The sequence below is a fragment of the Neopelma chrysocephalum genome, unplaced genomic scaffold (assembly GCF_003984885.1).
Source record: "Neopelma chrysocephalum unplaced genomic scaffold, ASM398488v2 Primary Assembly neopelma1_60, whole genome shotgun sequence".
Lineage (NCBI taxonomy): Eukaryota > Metazoa > Chordata > Aves > Passeriformes > Pipridae > Neopelma > Neopelma chrysocephalum.
The window spans coordinates 17,325,775-17,341,091 of NW_020897715.1; the positions used below are offsets into that span (position 1 = coordinate 17,325,775).

The window sequence follows — 15,317 nt, forward strand, 5'->3', positions numbered from 1 at the left end:
CATGACTAGCATGGAAAGGGTGAGGAGTGCCTTTAAGAAAAAGCACTATATGCTCACGTTTCCCTGCAGCAAAGCCTATCTTTTTTTGTTTGTTTGTGTTTTCTCTCTCCATGCACTAAATTGTCCCTGAAAGCAGAAGAGAGATTTTGTTTATCATTTTCCACCCTGATAGAAAGGCAATCTGCTGTCACTGCCTGGGGGATTAGTGTCCCGAGATGGGATTATTTTGTAGCCAAATAGGAATTGAATGGGGTGGATATGGAGTATCAAAAAGAGCAGTGACCCTTTTCCTGGGAAGCATTAGAGCCAGAGATCAATCTGTGGTCATGACATACTCAGGCCTTGATGAGTTGTGCATGGAGACCTCAGCTACAGTTCAAGTGGAAGAAATCTGTAGGGCCAGGTCAGTGGTGTAAGAGGTGGGTGAGTGATCCCCTCATCACCGTTGGCACAGGACCCCTGCTCTGTGGAAAGGGAAGTCTCTCCTCAATCTGAATCCTGACACTTCCTTAACATGCAAGGTTGGGAAACCTGCATTGGCAACTCTTTTTGCTTCCCATCCTCCCCAGGGTCACAGGAAAAAGCCAGTTTGATGTGTGCATTTCAAATTCCCTCTCCCTGTCAAGGGGTCCATCACATCCTAGTATTCACATGTCCATCCTGATGATTTATGTGGGGGTGCTGTGTGGTTCCTTCCTGGTGAGGACATGTTGGAGAGTGAGGGGCCAGTGTCCACATCTCTGGCTTGCTTTGCCCAAAGGTGGCTTGGGTGATTAGACTGATGGCCTCCTGACGTCAGATGAGATCCGTTAAAAGGTATTTATCTCGGGCTTGGGCCAAAGCCGCGGGAGAGATTAAAAGAGATTGAGGCCAAGATAATCCCCTTGCAGCATCCCACTAAAGTGGCTGCCAAAAGGCATGCCACCAAATCTTTTGCCACCCTGGACCCCTGTGCCCAGTTCTATTTCCCCATCCAGAGCCCCATTTGCTGCCCAGAGAGGGTGTGACGGCCCTGCCATTGGTTTTCCCTTATCAGGGCCTCTGTGGGTGGCATCATTCCTCTTTCCACCCTACCCAGGACATGCGTAGCATGCTGTTCCCAGGAAAATGGGAATTCCTGTGGACTGTGAGGTACAGCAAGCCCTGCCCCGGTGGCTGATAATCCAAGCCTGTTCTGGCTAATCTTCACTTTATTAGTTTGTTGCTGATATAAACGGAGTCAAATCCGCCTGTGATGGTTTCTTTCCCTTCAGGAACAGTGTGCTACTCTCTCTTTTCACCCCTCCCCATCCACCTGCTTTGCATTACGTCCCAATCCGATTTCCCCAAGTCTCTGGTGTCTGATTTAATTTGCCTGACGCTGCTCCTGGAATCAGCCCTCCCCCAACCCCTCCCGTCCACAGCCTTCCAGCTCCCCATGGGGAGATCAGTCCTGGGAGAGGCTGAGGAGCAGAGAGGGAGCAAGGGACTCACTGGGTGGACAAACAGGACTGACTGGAGAAGGCAAAGGGACAAGGGGCTTCTGGCCAGCGAGGAGCTGTTCTCACCAGGGAGGCAGCTGTGAGGGTGCCATCCAGAAGGGTCTACAACCCACCTCACTGCAGATCCCGGTAAGTACCCTGCCCTGTTGTGATGCTTGAGGTCACCTTGGTGAATCAGGCATTTGGGAGCCTGAGTTTCTTGGTGTGATTCTGTGAGGAGTATTTGTACAAGGGCTGATCCCATCAGAGGATGCGGAAGGTTGAGATCATGGAGGGGAGAGACTTGGGGTTAGCACTGAGATGTCTTTACAGTGGTGAGGGGCTTTGCACAGGGATGGGGTTGCTTGTTTTCCCTTTGGCAGGTAAATCTCACCAGTTTTCAGACTGAAGCAGGAGGGTAGCACCTCTGCTGAGGGACCTGGCACTCACTACCTCTACACAGTCCTGCACTCCTGTTGTGCCCCGAGCACACCTCTTCGCAGCTGGCTGCTTTACCGGATAGAGAAGGAGCCCTCAAAAAGCAAGGAGCAGATCAGGGTAATTTTACCCTGACCTTTGATCTCCATCACAGGAGAGAGGGATCATCTCTGTATCCGGCTCTGCAAGGAGCCCAGGGTCACCAGGGCGAGCCTGCGAAGCCAGTCAGGGATTACAGAGACCCAGGGATGCTGCCTGTTAATAATGAGTCCTCCTTCCTGCACCTTTCCCTTTTCCATTCACAGCCCTCTCCCAACATTCCACAGAGGGACCACTCCCTCCCCCATGTGGGGGAAGCTACCCAGAGGATAGATAACTTGCACCCTGATACTCACAAGGGAGTGATGCAGGTGACTTAGTGGGACAGTCCCTAGGGTGCAAGCTGGGCCCCTTCCATGGCACAGTGCAAGGGATATAGCCACTGCCCTAAAAAGACAGGATGTGGCAGCAAAAGGCAGAAGACAGGTGATTTCAGGTTCCCTTGTGCCTCACACCACAGTAGAGGCATTCGGTCTGCTACGAGCAGACACCCAAGGGCTCAGGATGGGTTGGTTTGCCCACAGACAGGAATGCTACATCAGGTGCCTCCAGCAAATTTGTTGGAAAAGGCAGGAGTGGAAAGAACTGTCATGTTGGAGAGCAGAAGAAATGAAATGTGGTTTCAGAAGCCAAGAGCTGTGAACTGGATGAGCACAGCTGAGGCAGAGTTCAGAACAGGGCTGGCATGAAGTGACTGAGCCCAGGCTCTGTTTGGCTGTGCTGTGCTCTCTGGTCATGCTTGTAGGGGGCACAACTCTGGACCAGTGCTGGTGCCAAGGTCCACCTCTCAGTAGCTGTGCTGATGGTGGTGAATTGCTTTTTCCAAAGGTACCTAAGGACTTGGTTTCCTCTACTGCTTAGCATTCACCTGAAAGAGCCCTTACTTCCAGAAAGGACTGAGTGTGAACCATTTAGAAGCCTTTCTCATTAAAACCAGCCTGGACAGCTGCCATGAGCAACCATGAGCTAATCCTTGGATCCACAAGAAGTGTGCATTCCTGAGGTCCTGCTGGTCAAGGCAGGAACATGCCTTGGCCAAACTGCAAACTCTGTTCCCCTTTCCTCTGTTCTTCTCCCATTTGATTCCCCCCATTTCCTGTTCTAAATTTACATGACGATGATGAGCTGCTCTTTTGCACACCTGCTGTAGTCCTCCTGGGAGGCAGCTGCACTACGGTGGGGACTGGGTAACTCACTATCCACAAATTGCCCTGGGATGTGATGGATGGAGGGGACAGGCAAAGATGGAGCTATTATTATCACTCGTCTGAGGCTCCTTGTCCTTCTGAGGCTGAGAACAATTCCCAGCTTCATTTAGAGTGTTCCCTCAAAGGGATTTAAAGGTTCGGACAGAGTCCTGAGCTGCACCTTCTCTATATTTAGACCTTTTTATCTGTCCTCGACATCCTGCCCCTGCCGTTTGATCTGCCTACTGGCTCCGAAAGCCCCTCATCTCGTTGTGCAGCTTTACAGAGAAGGCGGTGAACTGGCACTCCTGTGCTAGTGCCAGAGTTGAGAAACACCCATGCAACGGAAGAGAGCAATAAAAAAGCAGAAGCAATACAAGGATGACTGGGATCCGATGGGTAACGAGGAGGACATGTGCAGTCAGCTTCACCTGAGGCAGAAATTGGAAGGAAGGCAGAATAAGGTTCCCATCCCCATGCGGGTCTGCATAGGCAAACCCAGAAGTCTACAAAGACAGATTAGGGCAGCAGGATGGACAATGATCTCAGCCAAAGGCATGTGAAATAACAGCCTGAAGAGCTTGGGAACCAAGCAGAGGAGGCTGGAAGTAGAGAATTGGAGGGAAGAGGTGACCCAGAAGGAAAAGGCAATCCAATGCTTAGTGTTAATGGAGGGGAGGTAGAATCAGTCGCAAGGAACACTGAGAAAGGTCAGGATTTGGGCCACAGCGGTCTCTGGGGTGGGCCTGCTGGTCCCTGCAGGGTGGCTGGAAGTTCAGGTGTGCCTTAGGTGTCAGTAGGCAGCGACCACAGCTGGACACAGTCTCACAGCCTTTCTGTACACTGAAACTGAGGGACAAACACCACAGGATAAGGAGGATGTGCAGCCTCCATCTGAAAGCTAAAAGGCCTTCCCTAGCATCTCCCCCCTCTGTCAGTTAGCTGAGAGGAGGGTGGAGTATCCATTCCCTTCCCAAAGGAGAACTGCATGCATGTGGGCTTTCATGGCCAGTCACTCAGTGAGGTGCAGCTGTGCATCCTTACTGGGAGGACACTTCTCATCACTGCTCTGAGAGAAGAAAAATAAAATGTTAAGGGTGCAGCTTAGGTGCTGATCTGTTTCCATCCTTCAGTATAGATGAGGCTGGCAGCCCCAGGCCACTGCTGTGGCATGTGCCTCTGACAGTGCAGTCCCAAATTCCTCTCCTGCTCCCTCACTGTCTGCTGGGGCCAGCAGACCAGGCCAGCACCCATGTGCAGTGCATGGGCAGGGAGCAGGGAGTCAGCAGTGCTGTAGCTCTGTCAAGCCTTGCAGGCAGCAGGCACAAGACTCTCTCTGCAAAGTATAGCCTGAAATAGACTCCTGCTGGGATAAGCTCATGCCTCCCAGGAGGTACAGGAAACCTGTGTCTCCTTGTCTTTCCTACACTCAACACCATGCCACAGGAATGATTGACCAAGCAGAAACTCACTGTGCATGGAGGATCAAAGGAAAGCTGTGGAGACGCTCGGGGGAAAGAATTTGTGAGGGGAAACTCGAAGAGCTCAATGAAGCAGCAAGCAAAGATGGGACTTGGCATCTTTCTGAATGTGCTTGCCCACAGCAAGAGGGCAGACTGGCATGGATGGACCCAAAGCTTCACAGGCTGGAAGAAATGAGGCCTTCAGGCAATAGGCCAGAGAGGGATGGAGGTGGTGTGACCCACAGGGACTAGGAGAAATTCTACAGATGCTGCTGGAACATTTCTTGGCCTAGGGGCAAAGCCCTGGTTCTAATGAAAACAACACCTGGAGCACATCTGGACACACACCTATCCAGGAGAAATGTCAAAGCAATTAAAGACCAGGTCTGTCTACAGGAGTGGGAGATGGTAGAATCACTGGTGAAGAAAGAGAGAACAAAACAAGAGATGCTGTATAATGATACAGTGCACCTGCATCTTGAATGTGGATTACAGTTCTGGTTCACTGCTCTCCCTGCAAAAACATATCATCTATGCTCTGTAAACAACTGAAAAGAGCTCCGAGAACAACAGAGGTAATAGGATGTAACAGCTTACATGGGAGGAATGACTAAGTTTGTTCTGCAGTTTGGATAATAGGTGAATGAAGACAGATATGACAAAAATCTATAAAATACCAAATGATGCAGAGGTGAATAGAGACCATTCATTTCCTAATTCTTCCAACTCAAAATACAGGTACCTCCAAGTGGAATTAGTGACACTGGGGAGTAATGGAAGCAGGAACTTCTTTGCACAGTCTGCCACCAAGCTGTGGAAGTCATCATGATGGGGTACTGAGGATGCTAAACTTCAACATGGGCACAAAAATTGTATGGACAAATGCATAGAAGAAAAGTCCATGAAGGACTTCCATACAGTAATGCTGCTCTAGCTTTGGATGTCAGTGAAAAGCTGGGGCTGAGCAAGTAGGAGAAATACCACTCTCAGCTTATGTTATCCTTAGATCCTTCCCTAGGCTTCCTTTTTTTTTTTTTATGGAAAACTAAAAGGGAATCCTGAGAGAGCATCTCAACAGTCCCCAAATTTCCTTAGTAGTCAAAGAGTTAGTGGGTCTTGCCTGGTGAGGCTTTGCCTAGGACAAACAACAGGAAACAGCCACTGGGCTCCCCCCATCAAATTTTCTCCTCCTGGAGCTGCAGTGGACAGCTTGGCCATGAACAGGGAAAACCTGATGAAGAGGACCAGGACTTGGTAGAGTTTGCAATGGAGAGGTTAAAAATGAGAGGACAAGTGTGGCCAGAACCACAGTAAGAGGCTCTGGAGTTCTTCAGCTTCACAATGTGTATGTGTAAGCAGGATACAAGACCAACTGAACCTTTGGTCAGGCCCAATATGATCTTTCCAAATGCTAAGAGCTTTAACTGGATACAAAACAACATTATCAAGCATTCAGCCAAGAAATGGTCGCTAAGACTTTATGTTTACATTTGCATGACTGATCAGTCATATTAGTGCCCCTTCTACCTCACACTTCTCTCCTTTGATTTGTCTCCCCAGAATCAAGGCTGCCCCACGTGAAGGAGCCACCCCTAGGTCATAAAGATGGGGGAAATGGAACAGATGAAGCAGGAGGCTGAGCAGCTGAAGAAGCAGATTGCGGTAATGCTGGCAACAGTTGTGAAACTGCTGAGAGAGTGTCTATCCCCCCACCGTGGGAACAAACTTTCCTTCTCAGCCACCAGTTGGAGTTGAGCTTTCTCCATCTACATACTCGGAACCCTATGCAGTTCTCCACAGCCCTTCAAGTGCTAATGGAGATCTTCACAGCATGGTGGGGGAAGAGTGGGAGGGGAAGGGAAAGAAGAGGGGACAACAGTCCAAAGAGTGTAGTGAATCCCTGTCTTCAAGGCAGCTGATGTTCTGTCAGTGGGAGGATCCACAGAAAGGGTGCAGCACAGGGAACTGGATGCTGACCAGCTTTTGTCTCACCTTCCTGACATTTAACTGGTGTTGAGGTACCCCAATCACAGATCGGGATCCCCCTGGGCTAGCCAGAGTCCAAACACAGCAAAGCCACATTTCCTACTTCTAGCAGCCCCTAGGCTACACCCCTGAATTTCACTTGCCATTGCCTTCATCACATGTTTTTAATCTGTCTCATATGCTCTTGTCTCTTCTCCAGGATGCCCGGAAAGCCTGTGCAGACACAACACTGGCTCAGGTAAGGGACAGGGCTGGCTGGGCAGGTGACTGTGTGGGAGTCAGCTAGCACCACTCTGAGGGGGTCTCTCTCCAGCTGGGAAGCAGAGTTAGAAGGCAGAGATATGGATAGCAGTAAAGCTTCTGCCAATCCAAGACTGATTTTCTGTCCCACCATTCTTTTCTCAGATTGTTTCTGGAGTGGAGGTTGTTGGCCGCATCCAGATGCGGACCCGAAGGACCCTGCGGGGGCACCTGGCCAAGATCTATGCCTTGCACTGGTCCACAGACTCCAAGTGAGAGCAATGCTGCTGATCTGCTGGATGCAGGGCAGCACAGGGGCGTGATGGGCAGAAAGGCTCTGATGGGAAGAGAGCTACTAACATGATCTTGTTCCTTTCTCACAGACTTATGGTCAGTGCCTCACAAGATGGGAAACTGATTGTGTGGGACACATACACAACTAACAAGGTAGGAGTCAGGTGGCTGCAGCAAATGGGGATGCTGGAATGGGTCCCCTCAGAGTCCTGACACGGTTTCTTGTCCTCCCAGGTTCATGCCATCCCTTTGCGTTCTTCCTGGGTCATGACCTGTGCCTATGCTCCCTCAGGGAATTTTGTGGCCTGTGGGGGCCTTGACAACGTGTGCTCCATCTACAGCCTCAAGTCTCGTGAAGGCAATGTCAAAGTGAGCAGGGAGCTCTCAGCCCATACAGGTGTGTGCACCACCTGCCTGCAATCTGGGCAACTCCTGCTTCCAAACTTCACCCTTCTAGCCCTGAACCTTTTCTCATATTTGCTTGTTCCTGCTTCCCAGGATACCTCTCCTGCTGCCGATTTCTTGATGACAACAATATTGTGACTAGCTCTGGAGATACCACATGGTGAGTGCTGTCTTTTGCGTCCTAGTGACATGACCTCTGGCTCTTAGAGGCAGAGCACACATCAGCAAGTGCAGTCTTTTGGCTCTGCAGCAGTCCATTAAGGAAGAATTGCTCCTACATGGGGAGGCCACACGGAACACCTTAAGAAGCCTGATCCATTCTTCCTCCCTTGGCAGAATAGGTGCTTCTTTTCCCAGTTGATGCCAGGTCAAGATGCAGGTCAACTGGTGAAGCAGTAGGGACCATGTTGTCAGCTCTCACAAAGCACAGTGTCAGCTGTCCAAGGACAGAAAACATTTTAAATTTATGTGAAGCCCACCAATGTGCTTCACTTCTCAAGTCTTGCCCACCGTGCAAGGGTGGGCAAGACTTAGCACCTGGAGCCTTTTGTTCCTGATTCTCAGTTCTCGCTGTGCTGAGACTGAACAATGCCGAGCCTTTATTCACCCCACCCCATCCCAACACCTGCTTTGGAAGAACCTCTTGACCAAGGATGAGTCAGGATGTGGCATTTCCATCAGAGATCAGAGTAACACAGGGCTTGCTTGCCTGGCTGTAGTGTGAACATGGGGTGTGCATCCTACAAGCATGGCCACAGCAGATCTTTTTCAGCCATTTGCTGATTAATGCTTTTTGTGTCACTCTTACCTCCTTTCAGTATTCCCTTCAACTGTTGCAGTTACAGGAATATGGTCAAACCTCAGAACCCCCATCCTTAGTTTAACTCTGGCAAAGGTGTCACCAGCAACAGCCGTGAAGGTATCTCTTGTTGTATACAGCTGACTCCAGGGATGCTATCACCTGTTTTCCCGTGCTGTAGCCATGGCTTCCCTCCTCCTTTTGCTTGCGAGTGGGACAGCCCTTTGGCCCAGCTGTAGATCTGTTCTACACTGTTCACCTGGGTTGGCTCTGAGTTCTCTCCTCTCCCCCCGCACAGTGCACTCTGGGACATTGAGACGGGGCAGCAGAAGACTGTGTTCTTGGGACACACCGGAGACTGTATGAGCTTGGCTGTCTCCCCAGACTTCAAACTCTTTATCTCTGGGGCTTGTGATGCTACTGCCAAACTCTGGGATGTGCGGGAGGGCTCCTGCCGTCAGACCTTCGGAGGACATGAGTCTGATATCAATGCCATCTCTGTACGTATGCTGTCTGCACAGGGATGGGGAAGCATGGAAAATGGAGGGTGGACCAGCTCTGAAACAGAGTCTTGGGACAAGGTTGAAAAAAGCTGTCACAGTTGTTTGAGTAACAAGGGTCTTAGGAGACCCTGGCCCAAACATCCAGCCTGAAGCAGGGAGGGCCTATGTTCACTGAAGTTTGGAGGGTGGCTCTTCCCAGGCACCGAAGCACCTAGGTCTTAGACAGCCAGCACACCATGGTCTGTGTACCTCAGCACCCTAACACAGGTGCTGGTGCAGCTTTGCTCATAGCAGCTGTTGGGAACTGTGGTTCAGGCATGCTCCAGCATCCCTGGCACAAGACACATGTGAGGCAGTGGGAATACCTAATGCAGCTGAGGGTCTTAGTCAGCTCCAGATAGAAGAGGTAGGAATCTGGGATCACAGGGAGATTTTCTGAAGATTAAATTTTCACAAGAGGCAGCACAGACATCTGGGAGAAAGTATGCCCTCAGAGGCAAGGATTCAAACCAGAGCCCTGGAGACAGCAAGGGCAAGAAACATGCCAGACTAATCCTTGTGGATAAGCAATGAGTCTGCCAGATTTCTGCAGTCTGCTCCTTGAACCACCCTCCACTGACTTCAATTACAACTTTCCTTATCTGTCCCACTGCTACCTTACCAGCCACATGGTTTTCTGCCATACCTGTGCTCCTTAGAAGCCCTTTCTTTGCTTCTCAGACTAAGGCCACAGAAAGGGAGCATGTATGAGAAGATTGGGGTATGAGGATCAGACAGAGGAAGGCTCTCATAGCTCTGAATCATGCTAGATCCCAGCTGGGCAATAATGGGTAGACATTTGTCAAGCCCCAAACTCACAGCTGGAGCTAAAGTAATCCTTCCTCAAGGACTGAGATGTCTTGAACAGCTCTAGCCCCTAGGTCATTGGTTTTCTTGAGGTGGAAGGGGTTTATTAGGTCTTAGGAGAAGCATCAATCTCCCTCTTCAGCAGACTCAACTTTTATGATCCAGTACCTTGTCCTACTGGGTTTTCTTACCTCCGTGGCTTCCTGGAGGTTAGCAGGGAGTTGAAGAGTTGAGAAAATCTGTCAGATCTGAGGAAAACCTCACTAAAATCTGGTATGTGCCCTCCCCAGTTCTTCCCTAATGGTGAAGCCATCTGCACTGGCTCAGATGATGCCACCTGCCGTCTCTTTGACCTCCGGGCGGACCAGGAGCTCATAGTGTACTCTCACGAGAGCATCATCTGTGGAATCACATCAGTTGCCCTTTCCCGCAGTGGGCGTCTCTTGCTTGCTGGGTACGATGACTTCAACTGCAACATCTGGGACTCCCTGAAAGCAGAGCGTGTGGGTGAGTGGCTCTTTCATTCCCTGCGAGGCCTTGTGTCCCTATCAAGGCAAGGAAAAGGCATTTATTTTTTCTGAAAGGAACACATCCTATACTGAACGAAACCCGACAAGGCTTCCTTGCACTTAAGGAGCACACCATAATTAGTACAACTCTCAGTTGTGCAGAACTATCGTTTCTCATGTTAAGGAAGTCAAGACTTTAAGGAACATCGTCTCAAGGGGAAAGAAGGTTACTATTAGCTAATACCACTCACAACCACCAGCAGACTTTCCTATTTTCTCCTAGCCTCTGCTGTTTGCCAGTTCCAGGTACTCACAGTGCCACTCGGTGGCCAGGCACCAAGCCAAGAGTGGGCTAGGGCTTCCATCCAACATCTTTGGATATTTTCTGATGCTCGTACATAGAATACACACCATTTTTCTTTCAAATGTGGCCCCTACCCTCAGAAAATTCAAGAAATGCAGCCCACCGACATCACTGCCGTTTCTCAGCTATATCAAGGACACCCTCCCTAGTCCTACATCACTCCAGGGTGAAAGCAGTTGTATGAGGATTCAGCTGGCTGTACTTGCCCAAGAACACTGCTCTTCGGCCAGTCCCATGGGTGGTGGTTGTAGGCCATGCACAAAAGTTCTTCCGTGTGTTTGCTCCTATTAGACACGTACCAATTTTAACACATTGTATAGGAACAAGGTGACACACAGGGGTGTAGGTACACAGCCCATGATGCATGTCCTCTGCGTGGTCAACCCTGTCATCTCTCACAAGCCCCACTTCCTTACCTGACCTTTCCTTTCTCCCCCATAGGAATACTTTCCGGCCACGATAACAGAGTGAGCTGCCTGGGCGTGACAGCAGATGGCATGGCTGTTGCCACTGGCTCCTGGGACAGCTTCCTCAAGATTTGGAACTGAGGATGGCAGCAGAAAGGGGAAGAGCAGTGGAAGCAAGGCCCACAGCCCAAGCCCATGCAAACAGCATCGTCAGATGAGCACAACAGAAACGCCTACTTACCACTCCCGCTTGTCTCTAGACACAGGTCACTTGTAGGAGTCTCCCAGAGCGAAAGGGAAAGCAGAGGTCAGGGAGGAGAAGCAGGGGGAGCTGGGGAACAGGAGCACACACGCTGGCCCTTCTCTCCACCTCTAAATAGCCCCAGCAGTTTCCAGCCTTGTGCAGGCTTGAAGAGTTGCAAAACACTGTTCTTTATGTCTCAGGACTTTACAGTACAATTCAGACAACCTGCATCTTCCTTCAAACACCTCTACCCACACTGACACACATCCTCCTCCTTCAGAGGATCCCTCATCCAACACCTGCCCCCAACTAAGATCTCTCCCTGATTTAACTCTACCTAGCTTCTCTGTGCAGCTGTCCTATATCCCTGCAGACAGCCACGGAGATGTACTGGGTTTGAAATTTCTATCACACCACCTCAAACAAAAAGCTAATGTAAATTTGGCTCATTTCCATTGGGGAAGACTTAGCTCAAGTCTTATCTATGCATAAACATGAGAAAGGTAGTCTTCAGACCTTCCAAAATACCAGAGAATATATTTATTCTTTTCTTAGAGCAAGTCTTATCTATGCATAAATGGCAGAAAGGTAGCCCTCAGACCTGCCAGAATATCAGGGAATATTGTATTTGTTATTTATTGTTTGCTTCTTGCTGTACCTTCCCCTTTTGCCTCACTCCTGCATTGTGTGGTGACACTGTCTAACCAGTAGCCATTGGCCCCTGTTTTCAAGTTTGTTTAGATCTTCATAGCCCAGGCAAATAAAGAAAACTCACATAAGCACTGCAGGCTGTGTTCTTTCCAGCACTGCAGTGAGCTACTGCAAGCACAACTCCTCTCCTATGAATATTGCCTGCTGATCCCATCCAGACACCTCATCCACAGATCTTGCTTTAGCTCACAATCCCTCAGAGGAGGGTGTTCCTCACCTGGGAGGCTGGAATTAGGATAGAGAGCTGAAAATGCACCCTTGCAAACCTTGGAGATTTAAGCTCAGTTACAGGACACAGACATTTTATTCAGTCCCTATTCCAGTTGTTGGCTCATAACAACATCCTGGGGTCCCAAGGCTCTGCGAGGGAGAGCTGATGGTCAGCAAGGTTTAGCAACAGAAGGTCAGTATTAGCACACAATACTATCCCACGCTATTTTGGATCTCACCTTCATGCCAGACCCTTGCAATAGTCTACAGTCCTTTGTATACATTAGTTTTAGGCCAGTGCAGGCAGTTTAACTTCAAAAGCAACCCCAGATGTACAGTCTCCTGCATGGAGCTGCAGCTTCCTGGCCCTTGCTATAGCATGTGGGTTCAAGACCAGACCCTTCAGTGAGTTGCAGTTTTTAGGGCTAATGGGAAGTTGAACTATTTGTTCGTGAACCCTTGTCCCCAAAGAAAATATTGTCCTGGGCAAGCAGGGGACTCCTGCTGTCCTATCAGCAGCAAAGGCTAAAGGCTTAACACAAATTTATTTACTACAGATAAAAACTCAACAGAAAAATCAATACAGCAACGTACAATAGAAGAGCCAAAGTCTGTGCTGTACATAAGACATGGCAAACTAGGAGGGAGAGAGAGAGTAATCTTTCCCCACAGGGATAGACAAGAAATGTGATCACTGCTCTAGAATTTCAGTCTATTGCAGTATTTCCCCCCCTAGAAAACTCAAATTACAGCAAGATCCTGAAAAAGGAAATCTCTAATTCTCCACAAAAGGACACTGTTGGTTCTCTTTGTTCAAGTCATTCCAAGCACAGTTCCCAGATTTAAGGCTCCTGCTCAAGTCCACTGTCACTTCCTTCTTTTCCCCAAGGTTCTCTCCCAACACATGCTTCTTGCCCTAGAGAAATAAAAAACCCAAACAAAGTGTAAAACACAAATTAATTGATGGTTAGGTAATTCTCAGTGAAACATGCAGCCTATTTTCAGGCCATTCAGCTTTGGCTCTCTTGTAACAATGTAAAAAAGTGATGGACTTCTTTCTACAGCCTAAAGAGAAAGAATGCACTGAAATGAGCAATGTCATGTTAAGACCTAAGACAGACATTAAACAAGACTTGTAGGCACCTAAGGGCAGGGCTGACCCACAGAAAAATATTTATGAAGTTCCTAGGCTCTACAGGTTTAGGAGACCACAGTTCCAAACTGGGGCCCTACAACACACAGAAACTGAAGGATTTGGCTTTTTCCAGCCCATTCTCTGTCCCACAATATGACCCATTAAGCTTTACCTGGCGAGGGGCAGGAGTACTGGGAGAATTATCATCTTGTAGAATGCTGAGGGGAGAGCGGCCAGTTCCTCCAGATGTTGCCATGATTTTGTTGTTGGGCTTGTGTCTTACAGGCTTGCTCACTAGTTGACAGAAGGAAACACACCAGTGCATCACAACAAGGCTAGAAGGTCCTAGATTTTAAATGCCCCCTGGCCTTTATGATCTAGCTTGCTTGCCTGTACAGCAAAGACTTACCTGAGGACTTCTAGGCAAAGGGATCACAGAAAGGCTGATGCTGGAAGGGAACTCAGAGGACCTGCTCCAGCGGGGCCACCTAGAACCAGTTGCCCAGCACCATGTCCAGGTCATTTTTGAATATCTCAAATGGAGATTCTGCAGCCTCTCTGAGCAACCTGCTCCAGTGCTCAGTCACCCTCTCAGTGAAAAAAAGTGTGTCCTGATGTTCAGAAGCTTCCTGTGTTCCATTTTGTCCCTGTCGCCTCTAGTCCCACTACTGAAAGGAGCCTGGCTCTCCCTTCCACTATTTATATGTGTATTATAAGATACCCCCTGAGCCTTTTCTACCCCAGGTAGAACAGTCCCAGCTCTCAGCCTCTCCTCCTAGGAGAGATGCTCAGCACAGAGCTTTCTGTAGCACAGTCCATATCACAGACTCATCCATAGCACTGTGCTTCCCACCCTTGCTCCCTAACTCTTCCCAAGGAAAAGCTGAAAGGTTTCTCTGAACAGGTCTCCATAATCACAAACCCACCTCAGAGAGGGGAGCAGTTTACATATACCTCTTGGTTTTGACTACAGGTTGAAAACACAATTTCTCAACTCTTCAAAGAAACAGGTTTGATAACCCAACACCTCCCAGAGGGGCCTCCCAGCTGCAGAGCCTCCAGATCAGGCTGCCCAGGGTGGTGGGACACAGCCGAACCGGGGGATGAGGACAAGGCTTCTGTCAGGGGGCAAAGCCTGGAGAAGGCAACCGATTCCGAGGGTGCCGAGAGCCCCGACTTGCTCACACCGCGGGCCAGGCGGCTCTCGGGGCACACGGAGCCCTGTCACCGCCACACCGAGCACTTACCGGAGGTCAAGCCGTACCCGGCGGGGCGGGCGGGCCAAGAAGGGCCCGTGCTGGGGGAGAGCGGCCCCTCCGGCTCCCCCGCGGGCGGGCCGCTCCGCCGTGCCGGCTCCTCGGCGGGATCCGCCGCTCCCGGAGGTGCCGGCTCCGGGGCCGCGGCCTCTGCCCCGAAGGCCTCGCTGAGCTGCTTCACTAGGCGGTCCACGCTGTCTGCCGGGGGCGGAAGAAGGTGGGGTGAGCCGCCGGGCCGGGCAGCCCCTACCCCGCGCCTCCCCGCACCTGCCTCACTCACCACTCGACACGGCTCTCATGGGCGTGCGGGAGATACCGGGCGTGGGCGAGCGCGGGTCCCGCTCCTGGGCGGTGCCCGCCGGCGGCTCGGCGGGGCTGGGCTGCGGGCTGCCCGCCGGGGAGCTCACCACCTGCAGAGAGGGCAGCCGTGGGGGCGGCAGGCCGCAGCCGTCCAGGGCGCGGCGGCGGCGGCCGGGAAGACGCCTACCTCAATGGGGGTGCGCAGAATGCCGGCGGTGGGAGAGCGGGGGTCGCTGACGTGCGCTAGGTGCTTGTTGCAGGGCGCGGTGGGGGTGGCAGGGGCGCTGCCCGAGGCCCCCATGGCAGTGACGGCCGTGCTGCTGCCGGGCCGCGCCGTTCAAATCTCCCGCGCGCCGGCCAGTGCCGCTGCCCATTGGCCGTCGCATGGGGGCGGGGCCCGGCACGCCCATCCCATCGTCCCCGCTCCCGTCCGCCCACCGGCCCCGCTGTCCCCGCCCATC

At 50.9% G+C, this 15,317-nt stretch overlaps 2 protein-coding genes across 3 annotated transcripts; one reads left to right on the top strand and one right to left on the bottom strand.

The window, feature by feature from the left end:
- The first annotated feature begins 1,434 nt into the window (after positions 1-1,434).
- Positions 1,435-11,715, top strand: GNB3 (G protein subunit beta 3). 2 transcript variants are annotated; one of them, XM_027681427.1, is made up of 10 exons: positions 1,435-1,610; positions 6,208-6,309; positions 6,833-6,871; positions 7,039-7,145; positions 7,257-7,320; positions 7,402-7,564; positions 7,666-7,732; positions 8,670-8,871; positions 10,011-10,227; positions 11,035-11,715. In XM_027681427.1, the coding sequence occupies exons 2-10, from the start codon at positions 6,253-6,255 to the stop codon at positions 11,139-11,141; spliced, it is 1,023 nt and encodes a 340-aa protein (XP_027537228.1). In that variant the 5' UTR covers positions 1,435-1,610; positions 6,208-6,252; the 3' UTR covers positions 11,142-11,715. The 2 variants fall into 2 exon arrangements, with proteins under 2 accessions (XP_027537228.1, XP_027537229.1); XM_027681428.1 differs by lacking the exon at positions 1,435-1,610 and having other exon boundaries at positions 6,142-6,309.
- Positions 11,716-12,691: 976 nt separating this feature from the next.
- CDCA3 (cell division cycle associated 3) lies at positions 12,692-15,248 on the bottom strand. Its single transcript, XM_027681466.1, has 5 exons — positions 15,044-15,248; positions 14,837-14,966; positions 14,548-14,754; positions 13,473-13,594; positions 12,692-13,081 (listed from the first exon to the last, which is right to left on the bottom strand). Exons 1-5 carry the CDS (start codon positions 15,155-15,157, stop codon positions 12,941-12,943), a joined length of 714 nt encoding a protein of 237 aa, XP_027537267.1. The 5' UTR covers positions 15,158-15,248; the 3' UTR covers positions 12,692-12,940.
- Positions 15,249-15,317: the final 69 nt, after the last annotated feature.